Source organism: Taudactylus pleione, unplaced genomic scaffold, assembly GCF_031769625.1.
Source record: "Taudactylus pleione unplaced genomic scaffold, aTauple2 ptg000639l, whole genome shotgun sequence".
In the NCBI taxonomy this organism is placed as follows: domain Eukaryota; kingdom Metazoa; phylum Chordata; class Amphibia; order Anura; family Myobatrachidae; genus Taudactylus; species Taudactylus pleione.
Window position 1 is genome coordinate 295,650 of NW_028285041.1, and position 12,232 is coordinate 307,881.

At 44.8% G+C, this 12,232-nt stretch overlaps 1 protein-coding gene across 1 annotated transcript in view; it reads left to right on the forward strand.

Annotated features, from left to right (window-relative positions):
- The window catches only part of WDR70 (WD repeat domain 70), a 369,233-nt gene that overhangs the window by 101,135 nt on the left and 255,866 nt on the right, over positions 1–12,232 (forward strand). Inside the window, exon 9 of the mRNA XM_088454999.1 lies at positions 6,290–6,366. Within this exon, the coding sequence (XP_088311125.1) occupies positions 6,290–6,366 (77 nt within the window). The remainder of the gene's footprint in view (positions 1–6,289; positions 6,367–12,232) is intronic.

Genomic DNA, 12,232 nt, shown 5'->3' on the forward strand with positions numbered 1-12,232 from the left:
TACCCCATAATGACAACATGTAAAAAGTTTTTTTGAGATTTTTGCAAATGTAATAATAAAAAAAAAAACTAAAGCTGTCCATACACGCTACAATTATCGGGGCTGTCCGCCCGATATCCGCCAATTTTCCCTATAATTGTAGTGTGTATGCGGCCGACCGAGGGTTAAATATTGCTCGGTCAGGCATGCCGGATTGTCCAGCATGCCCGTCCTATGCGATATTTAGGGGCTAATCTGTCTGCCGCATCGGGCAGTGTATGCCCAGCCGCGGCCGACAGACTGACATTTCCTGTGTTCCTTCCCATGGAAGAAACGGGGAAATGTCTCCTCCCCGCGGGGCGGAGCGCAGATGTTGGCCAAATACACTGTGAGATATCTCACAGTGTATGCCGCGGACATCTGCGGCTGGCAGGCTGCCAGATAAAATGTCTGTCGGCCTGACAGCCATTTTATCTGGCCGTGTATGCCCAGCTTTAGAAATAACATGTACATAAGTATTCACAGCCTTTGCCATGAAGCTCAAAATTGAGCTTAGGTGCATGGTGCAGCACAGACGGTGTAATGATTAGCATTCCCGCCTCACAGCACTGAGGTCATGGGTTTGATTCCCACCACGGCCCTACCTGTGCGGAGTACTCCGGTTTCTTCCCACACTCCAAAAATATACTGGTAGATTAATTGGCTCCCAACACAAATTAACTCTAGTGTGTATGTGTGTGCACATGTAATAGGGTATATAGATTGTAAGCTCCACTGGGGCAGGGACTGATGCGAATGGTAAGATATTCTCTGTAAAGCGCTGCGGAATATGTGTGCGCTATATAAATAACTGGTAATAATTATAATAAATCCTGTTTCCACTGATCATCCTTGAGATGTTCCTACAGCTTAATTGGAGTCCACCTGTGGTAAATTCAGTCGATTAGTCATGATTTTGAAAGGCATACACCTGTCTATATAAGGTTCCACACTTGATAGTGCATGTCAGAGCACAAACCAAGCATGAAGTCCAAGGAATTGTCTGTAGACCTCCGAGACAGGATTGTCTCGAGGCACAAATCTGGGGAGGGGTACAGAAAAATATCTGCTGCTTTGAAGGTCCCAATGAGCACAGTGGCCTCCATCATCCGTAAATGGAAGAAGTTCGGAACCACCAGGACTCTTCCTAGAGTTGGCCGGCTGTCTAAACTGAGCAATCGGGGGGAGAAGGGCCCTGACCAAGAACCCGATGGTCACTCTGTCAGAGCTACAGCATTCCTCTGTGGAGAGAGGAGAACTTTCAGAAGGACAACCATCTCTGCAGCAATCCACCAATCAGGCCTGTATGGTAGAGTGGCAGCCCACCTGGAGTTTGCCAAAATGCACCTGAAGGACTCGCAGACCATGAGAAACAAAATTCTCTGGTCTAATGAGACAAAGATTAAACTCTTTGGAGTGAATGCCAGGTGTTATGTTTGTAGGAAACCAGGCACCGCTCATCACCAGGCCAATACCATCCCTACTGTGAAGCATGGTGGTGGCAGCATCATGCTGTGGGGATGTTTTTCAGCGGCAGGAACTGGGAGACTAATCAGGATAGAGGGAAAGATAAATGCATCAATGTACAGAGACATCCTGGATGAAAACCTGCTCCAGAGCGCTCTTGACCACAGACTGGGGCGACGGTTCGTCTTTCAGCAGGACAACGACCCTAAGCACACAGCCAAGATATCAAAGGAGTAGCTTCAGGACAACTCTGTGAATGTCCTTGAGTGGCCCAGTCTTCAATCCGATTGAACATCTCTGGAGGGATCTGAAAATGGCTGTGCACCGACGCTTCCCATCCAACCTGATGGAGCTTGATAGGTGCTGCAAAGAGGAATAGGCGAAACTGCCCAAAGATAGGTGTGCCAAGCTTGCGGCATCATATTCAAAAAGACTTGAGGCTGTAATTGCTGCCAAAGGTGCATCAACAAAGTATTGAGCAAAGGCTGTGAATACTTATGTACATGTGATTTCTTAGTTGTTTTTTTTTTTTTATTATTAAATTTGCAAAAATCTCAAAAAAACATTTTACACGTTGTTATTATGGGGTATTGTGTGTAGAATTTTGAGGCCAAAAATGAATTGATTTCTTTTTGGAATAAGGCTGTAACATAACAAAAATGTGGAAGAATGAAGCGCTGTGAATACTGGGCCTGATTCAGAGCCGGACGCTATTTGTATTTGCGCTCACTCGTTCAGAAAAAGGGGCTGGCTATTTAAATTGAGCGCTCGCTCTTTGCGGTCTGTTGACGCCTCTATGTCTGAGCGAGCGTCCGAAACATGCGCTCGCTATTTTGTAAAGACACCCCTTGGCCGTTCGCATCATACGTCATCTCCGCTATTTATTTGATTAATCGAGTACATCGAAAGGCGTCTGAACTGCTCGTTATTCTTGTGGTAGCATTTTCCTACCGCAATCATGCGAGCAGTTCAAGCTAAAAGACAACCAAGTGACGTGGTCGATGACGCTGCTTTGTTAATTATGCACACCTTTAAAATGCCCGTTTTGACCGTTTGGCACGCCTGCGTTCGGATCTCCACTCCCCGTTTTCAAGCACCTTCCCCTGTTACCACCAACAAACGCCTCATCCTGTCACTCAAATTAGCAGGCACTCGCTATTTTGCGATTACGATTTCCGACCGCACTGACTGGTTTGCGCATGCGCATTACGACCCATACGCATGCGCAGATGTGCGAGCGGCTCTGAATCAGGCCCACTGTCCGGAAGCACTATGGACCTCATTCAGAGTCGGTCGTAAGCGGCCGCTCGGTCGTACCCAGCGATGTTCGCAAAACAGCGCATGCATAAGTTTTTCGCAATGCGCGTGCGCAAACTAGCTGTTGCGATCGGAAATTTCTCTCTCTTTCAACTTGGCCAGATCGTTAGTTTGTGTGACAGGATGAGGCGTTTGTGGGTGGTAACAGGGGAAGGTGTATGTGAATGACCGACTCTGAATGAGGTCCAGTATGTGTATGTATGTGTGTGTGTGTATATATATATATATATATATATATATATATATATATATACATTATCCCATGTACAGTGTTCCCTGTATGATTCTGTCAGGTGAGCGTGAATCTCGCTGTTCCTGCCATATCTGATTGATGCTTCCAAGCGAATGAAAGGAAGTGATGTGTGTAAGCAGGTGATTGATTTCTATGGGTGCAAATGATCTGTGCAGAAGAGCGATTGTGATGAAAGAGAGGGTGACGCCCTCGTTATGAGGGCGTGCTGAGAGCTACCTGGAGTTCAGTATTTCGGCGATATAGGCGATCAATCACGGCTGCGGCTGACTTAGCGAGAGGAGAAAGTTTTGTTAGTGTTAGCGCACGTTGAAGTATTTCAAGGCCAATGGAAAAACATTAGAGTTGTTTTGTCTGCTGCAGCCTGAGAGGTGCTATCATTGAATCCTAGAGGGAGAAGAGAAGGGAGCAGGAGAGGAATGGAAATAGTAAGTAAGGAAATGGAAAGGTGCCAAAGTTCATTTACATGCTGATCCCTGTCACAGATTATGGATATAGATAGAGAACGCAAGCAGTCGGCCTTGCAAAAATGTGTTAGCGTGATTAATATGCTAATCACACCAAGCTAGAGCAACTCCAATCGCTGGGTTCCACCAGTTTTACTGGAACAAGGAATAATCCTTTAAATGTGTCCTTTCTGATTAATCCTAAGTGGCTGTAGACACAGACTGGAAACATGTTGGTTAGAATAACGAGAATTCACACTACTTGAAAAACTTCTACCTGTATATAAAGCACATTTAAATGCATGAAGAAAATGAGCGATTGAATTACGAGCGATTAAATTACGAAAATCAATTCTTGTTGTTATTTTGTGTGTGTTATTACTATCTAGTGAAGAGACACCTATTGCCGGGTCACCTCGCTCTGCCCCCTTCCACTCCCAGCTGAATACTTATCCCGTTACTGGCACCCGCAGAAAGGTCCTCCTCTGTCCTCTAAGTTCGGTCCCATTGCCGCAAGGACAGCCCATGGTGCCTGAGGAGTGCGCCCCGACTTCCACTGCACATGTCGGGGACCAGGAACTGCCTTAGTGGATTATTATATAGATACATTTTATTGAAAGATTTCTGAATGATTTGTGTACCCAAAAGAATAATTCCTTTAAAGTCTAATCCTGTGTGAGCCAATCATTGCAAATTCACAATGTCGGACGTGCAGGGTTCTCTAGGAAGCAGATGAACCGGAATGATAGATCATATAGTAGGATTCTTGACCAAATTCTAAAAAGATCTTGTTGGACAGAAGACATCCCCTTAGATTTGAGTTCTTATGCCAATAAAAATATAATCCAGCGTAGGGTAGTTTTCACATTTTCATCTTATTCGTGCAAATGACATCTTAGAAAGTGGTTTGTTGATTTAATCCCAATTGGCAAAAAAAAAAGTTATATGGCTCTAATCATGTGGGATTCCAACTACCAAAGACCTATCAAGACAGTTTTTCAGGTACTTGCCCGCTTCACGTGCTTTATGTGTAGATTCCGGCGAGTGTCAGAATAGGATCGATTGCTGGTTATGCAGAAATGGTCTTGTACAGGAAACCGATTAGTAAAGTCTGACGACGTGGACTGTTCTCCATGCGAGTCACAAAGATTTGTAGCTACAATTGGCTGGGCTATACGTCTCCCGGGCAAACGCATTCCAACCAGAGTGCAATTATAATACATAAAGTCTGATTGGTTTTAATGTCACAGCAGTGACTACACTGAATACTGTGTTGACTTAAGAGTTACCCTTCCTAGAAAAGGGGCAAATATTAAAGTAACACTAATGCCATGTCCAATATTTAAAAGCTGATTTTTTTACAGGAGTTATACAGCAATACAGTATATATCTAAATGCTTTCTGTTTGGTCATTCAGCTACACACAGCAGATTATCAGCCTAGCGGAATCTCAACCATTGTGTAGTTCCCTCCCCCCTGCCCACTTCTTCCAGTAGTCACAACTTTATATCCGATATATCTTTAGCTCTAATAGGCTCCAAAACTCTTTTGAGTATATATTTAGACTTTTGCAGTAGTACTATTAATACTGACAACAGTGTACTGTTTGTTAAACACAGAGACTCCTCCTCTCCAGCGCTTCCTAACATTGCTGCCAGTGCTGGATGTAGTGATAGCGGTTTGGGTACGGGATGGCAGCGCTCAGGATCCCAATGCTGGCATCCCGACAGGGTTAGCATACTGATACTTGTTGGTCGGTATGCTAATCCTCCCCCTACCCTAACCCTCCCTCCCTGCTGTCTGACTCTAACCTCCCCCGCTAGTGCCAAAACCTAACCTCCCCCTCCCCACACCCTAAACCTAACCCTGCCCCCTTAGTGCCTAACCCTAGCCCTCCCCCTAGTGTCTAACCCTAGTCCTCCCCCTAGTGCCTAACCCCTAGCCCCAATCCTCCTCCCAACCCCGCTACTTACCTTCGGTATCCAGGCGGTCGGGATGCTGGCCCCGGGACCCTGACCGCCGCCGGGATTCCCGCGCCGCTAATGTAAGCTTAGGTATCCTGACCGCCGGGATGCTGAACGTATCCCGGGATAGGAAACTATGGGATAGTACAAATTTTCCCAAACACTGTCCTCAAGGCACCACAACAGTTCAGTTTTAAGAGATATCCATGGTTGAGGACAGGTGGTTAAATCTAATTGACTAAGGTACTAATTAAATCACCTGTAGTAAAGCATGGATATCGTTAAAACCTGGACTGTTAGGGTGCCTTGAGGAACAAGTTTGGAAACCTTTGTTATAGGGACTGGTTTAATAATAGTAAGCTATTTCTTGATAGGACTGTTTGATGATATTCCTTTTTTTTAAGGGGGGGGGGGGGCAGAAAATGTAATTTATCAAGAGGAGTGTTTATATGTTCAAAACACACATTATCTTCAGGAATCATCATCTCATCAGTATAATGTCCCTTTGCATCAATGTTTCCCAACTCCAGTCCCCAGGGAACCCTAACAGTGCATGTTTTCCAGGTCTTCTCGCAAAATCACAGGTAAAGTAATAGTTAATGCCACCTATGGATCTTTTAAAATGTGTCAGCCAGTAATGAATACACCTGTGCACCAACTAGGAGATTTGGAAAACATGCACTGTTAGTGGTCGCTGAGGACTGGCGTTGGGAACCACTGCTTTACATTATAAAACATCTCTCTGGGCAAATAAGTTGCATAAATATTGATGCCATAGAACATATATTGTATTGTTTATAAGACAACTGTCATCTCCTGTATTTCAGGGGCATACCGCCATGCTGAATGGTGGTTGTTGGCACCCAAAGATAAAGGAAGAGTTTCTGACTTGTTCCAATGATGGGTAAGTCTAATAAAAACGGTGATTATTCATTATGCTACAAAAGGGATAAGTTACTGACATTATATTTATTGGTTCATCAATTAATCCTTTGAAAACACATTATTCTGTGGTCATCTGAAGTTTCATTGCCACAATTTAGGAGGGCAAAGGCTGATCTGTCTACTGTAATTTTGTTGGTCTTGCCACAATCCAAGGGTTGCTATTTCTGTCACCTAAATTAGGTCAGTTTATTTTTCTTGTGTTTGTAATGTACTTTTATTATTTTCATTTTAAAGTATATTGGTCAGATGTTCATAGTGGAAGTGGCACATACCTCAGCGATGTCATTGTCCACTGAATTTGTACACTAAATTGTGTAGGCCACAGGTACAATTATAACAATGTGTAATACACGTGACAGATTTTCTGGTTATTTAGCCGATCTTTTGTATCTTATATATAAAATTAATTGGTTTGTTTGTCTGTCCAGTTATGCATTTGGACACCCCTGCACCGATTGGGATGAACCAACGTGAGATGGTCTAGTTCGGTCCTGGCCAGGTTTTAGGGGTATTAGGGTCCCGGTCGGACCTCACACTGGGCAGAACTTTGACCTGGGGATCCTGCTCTGGGCCTTCCATTGGATGGATTTGGATGAAAACTTCGCAGAGTGATAACATTTGATCCCAGAAGACAATACTAGGGGGTCAAGGTCCCAGTTGGACCTCCTGTTTGTGTACGCTGGGCAGAGCTTTGACTGGGGGAGTCTGTTCATGACCTTTCACTGGATGGATTTTGATGAAAACTTCAGAGGGGTGGCAATTGGTCTGGGATGCCTGACAATTGGTCTGGGATGCATGGCAATTGGTCTGGGATGCCTGATGTACGCTGGGCAGAACTTTGACCTAGGGAGCCTGTTCTGGGGCCTTCCACTGGATGGATAACTTCACAGAGGTGAAACCAATGTGTGGTGGTCCAGTTGGATCCTGGCCAGGTTTTGGGGGGGTTAGGGTCCCTGTCGGACCTTCCCTTGGCATACGCTGGGCAGAACTTTGACCCGGGGAGCCTGTTATGAGCCTTCCACTGGATGGATTTGGAAAAAAACTTCACAGTGGTAACATTGGATCCCAGAAGACATACTTAGGGGTTGAGGTCCCGTTTGGACCCTCCCTTGGTGTATGCTGGGTAGAACTTTGATCTGGAGATACTGGGCAGAACTTCGACCCAGGCAGTCTGTTTTCGACCTGCCACTGAATGGATTTGGATGAAAACTTCACAGAGGGGTGGCAATTGATCTGGGATGCCTAACTTAATAACTTGAAGATTAAACCAGGGCCATGCCGGGTACTGCAGCTAGCATATGATAAAAATGTTGGCATGTAGTGACAGTTCGTCATAACTATGACCCCTCCCACCAGTGTAAATGATGTCACTTCCTGTGAGCTCCAGCATAACACACATCTACAGCCTCCAAACACTTCTGATATCTATTATTATAAATTAAAGCCTAATTAATTGACCTAATCGCGGTGCTGGCACGTGCACGTCACAGTTAATGTGCATAGCGCTACCCAGCTCCCACTAAGTACCATGCACATCATGAGAAGAGGAACAGGGAGGGTGGCGGGGACAAGAGGAGCAGCTGTTGATACGAAGCGGCCAGATCAATTTATTTATTTATTATTTATTTATTATTTATTACAAGTTATTTATATAGCGCACACATATTCCGCAGCGCTTTACAGAGAATAGTTGGCCATTCACATCAGTCCCTGCCCCAGTGGAGCTTACAGTCTATGGGCCTGATTCAGACCCACTCGCGAGCGGCTGTCCGCTCGCAAGTGGGTCGATGTTCTGGACTGAGCATGCGCACGACGGAGGGAACTCCGTCGTGCGCATGCGCCAGACGCGACGAGCGAAGGAAAGTCCTTCGCTCGTTGTGTCTGATCAAAGGGGGCGTGCTGTCGATGTTGATTGACAGCACGCCCCCTTTGGTAGGCGTGCCGGGGGCGTGCCTCCCTGACGGGGGCGTTCCCACGGGAACGCCTCCCGTCAGAAGCCGGCCCACTGACATCACTAGTGATGTCAGTGGGAGTGATTTTGGCTCTGATAGAGCCAAAATCACTCCGGAGCTTGCGGTTGAAAACCTCAACCGCAGGCTCCGGCTCGCAGTTTCGATGGTCGCGATGGTCACGACCATCGCGGCCATCAAAATGCACGCTTGTATAGCCTGTGGGTGGTGACCCACAGCTATACGAGCGTCCAGGCGGACGCTCCATTTTCATGGAGGCCGGCCCTCATTCAGAGCGTACGGCTCTGAATGAGGGCCTATATTCCCTACCACACATACTGTACACACTAGGGATAATTTTTGCTGGGAGCCAATTAACCTACCAGTACATTTTTGGAGTGTGGGAGGAAACCGGAGCACCCGGAGGAAACCCACGCAAACACAGGGAGAATATACAAACTCCACACAGTTAGGGCCGTGGTGGGAATTGAACCCACGACCTCAGTGCTGTGAGGCAGTAACGCTAACCATTACACCGTCTGTCCATTTATTTACTAGTTTCCCACACTTATTCATAACATACCTCTTCATGATGACAACACAGACACTCCACATAATCTTCCAATAACAACATCATCATCATCCACAACCAAAAGTGAGTAACCATATAGAAGAAAGGAAAAAGGCACACAGGGATGCACAGGCCACATACAGAGAAGAAAAAGTTAATGCTAAAGATAATCTTTATAATAAAATCAACTGCTGATTAGAAAAAAAAAGACAGATGAGGAGTAAGAGGGGGACACTGAAGATCGCACCGGTGACAACATCTGGTACAAAATAAAGTTCCACTTACTCCTATGCACATCTGTGACATTTATATTACATAGTTGTACCTTGTGTTTTCTCTTCCAAAAATAAACATGTTCCATTGATGATAGGAGCAGCCCCACCTGAAAGACAAGAGCAGAGTGTTCCCTTTGTCTCCAGTTTATTTGCCTGAAGTGACTGTTTTACAGGTTTTCTTTTTTTCCTAAATACCTTCTATGCTCCCGATCATCAGGTCATCAGCGTAAACTGTTGCAGAATTGCTTGTCCCTGTAAGAGTCGGGAATCCTCAAGATGTGTTGTACAGGGGGTCACGACACAGGGTCACTCAAGTGCATCTCAAGCCATTTACGTCTTTCATTAAGGTCGCTAACCTGCCAGTCTGTGCCGTAACTTATAGTGGCTTTCCTCTTCCCTTAGTTGTCAGGTTAATTTGGGGTTTCAAAGAGCCTGTAATTGTTTTCTGTTAGCAGTTAATAGCTCAATTGTGTGGAAGTTTATAGCGGAGACAGGTCCCAGCAAGTGTTTTTATTTACATACAACCTCTAGAAAGAACAAGGATAGGAATGTGTGTTGCTCGGTGGTTGGTTCCAGCATTGACAAAAAGTGGACTTCAATTAGTGCGTAATGGTCTGTTGGATGGCAAAATGTCCTTTAAAAGCAATGGTATCTGGAATACTGCGGATACGAAATATTCAACATAAGGGAGTATTCTGTGTTTTGCAGACCCATGTCTTAAACTGTACTCCGTTGCATTTAAAAAATGGCCTTAGTTGTTCTGCTTCATTTTGCAAGGTGCAGACGGCATAGATCAGCATCAATCACACGACTCCCAGTAAATCGTCAGTGCTGCTTGTTTTATATATTTAAAATGGTACCTGAAAGGGGTGTGGCTGCATGGGCCAATAGGAAGTCAGAAGCTCCGAGCTTGAGCTTGGCTTTTGGATTAATCTTTGCTAGATTTAGAGCATGGGCCAGTTTTAGACTATGAAATGATGATTTGAGGTTTGTATTTTTCTTTAAAGATTATTATTTGATCGAAAATCTCTTTAAAAAGCTTTGTCCAGCAGCCAGCTTCTAATAGGAGACTGTTCTCTTTGAAACCAGAGCCATTTTGTCTTCCCGGAGGCTAAGATGCGGCCTCTGCTTTCAAGGCTCATAAAAAAATTTGGCCCCTTATTAAAATTGTCCTGGCCTCTCTCCTTGGTCATGTTGGATGGTTTATGCTACCGTCAAGGTACACTAACCTACTGATGGAGAAATGTACAGTATTTACAGGAGAACGGGAGAGAAAGGAAAATGTGAGGGAGTATAAATATCACCTCATGTCTCCAAATAACGCTGTGCAACCTCTGGAATTAAAATTAATTATTAACAGCGGCAGTATAATCCATTGCATTTTACAATGAGAACAGAACGGTAATAAATTTAGGCTGGGTATAACATACAGACAGAGGTTAGAGGGTCCTAGCTCACAAGCTTACAATCTATAGGGAAATAGGCATTGATACACAAGGATAAGTGCTACATATTGAATATTGGTCCAGCCAAATTGCAGAGGTTTTTGGTGGGCTGTATGGTCCAGTCACACAGGAATGTTGGCCTGGGGTTAGTGGGATGTGAAAGTGAAGCATAGGCGTATTTATAATTTGGTGCAGGGTTTGCAGTGCACACGGGCCCCTGGGGAGCCAGCACTGCACACAGACTTACCTCTTGTGTTGGCAAGCGGGTCCCTCTTCCTCCGTGGAGCCATCTTACCAGTGGCCTATTTGGAAAGATGGCGACACACAGTGAAATCAAATATAATGACACTGTACCAGAGTATTTGCTCTCTTGTGCACCATCTTCCCAAATATCACTGGTAAGATGGAGCCGCAGAAGAGAAAGGACCCGTTTTCTGGCGCACAAGGCAAGATGTGCGGCTGAGGGGAGGTCTGCTGCTCAGGGGAGGAGGACCCTTAGGCATTAATACGCCCCCTGAAGTGAAGATGGAGAAAATATGTTAAGCTATGTGTGACCTGTATAGTGGGGCTGTAATTGGGTAGGATAGCTTATGGAGGTTACATGGGTGGTCCTGTGATTTGATAAGCTGTCTGAAGAGGTGCGTTTTCAGGGAACGCTTGAAGATTTGGAGACTAGAAGAAAATCTTGTTGTGTGTGGGAAGGCATTCCACAGGGTGGGTCTGCCCTGACAGTCCTGTAACCGTGAATGGTAGCAGGTAGTGAGTGTGGATGAGAGATGCAAATTTGTTCAGAGCGGAGGGGTTGAGCTGGGAGATTTTTTGAGCTAAGTGCAAAGATGTATGTCTATGAAGTTTGGTTAATAGCTTTATGTGTAAGAAGACCTATTTTATATTAGGTGCAGTAAAATACAGGCAATAAACAAAGACTGACAGAGCGGAGTAGCAGATAATCGTTTTGCGATGTCTTTATCCAAAGCAAGTACATAAAAAAACGACGACATGTTCACATTTTCAAATACAATTAAAGTAAAAAATGTTGAGGTTATTGTGATTTTTAAGACTGGCGGTTCAGCTTCCAATAGGGTCACATTGAGCTGTCTGGTGCTCAGGCTAAGCCGCTCTTACAGAAGCGAACCCTGTCATTACGGCCCACATAGCACCACACACCCAGACTGATAGCGGTCATATGTCAAATGGATTTTTAGACCTAGACAATAATAGTCCAACTTTTTTTTCAATCTGTTCCTTCTCGGGCTAATTTCGCTAACTTGATGTCAGTGTGAGAGTGACTGTCACTCAGTATGTGGCTCAGAAGTTGATGACAGCATGCCAGGGCGAATTGCAGAGGTCTTGAAAAAGAAGGGTCAACACTGCGAATATTGACTCTTTGCATAAACTTAGTGTAATTGTCAATAAAAGCCTTTGACACTTATGAAATGCTTATAATGTTACTTCAGTATACCATAGTAACATCTGACAAAAAGGTCTAAAAACACTGAAGCAGCAAACTGTGTGAAAACCAATACTTGTGTCATTCTCAAAACTGGCCATGGCTGTACATTGCTACATATTAGCCACCATAACA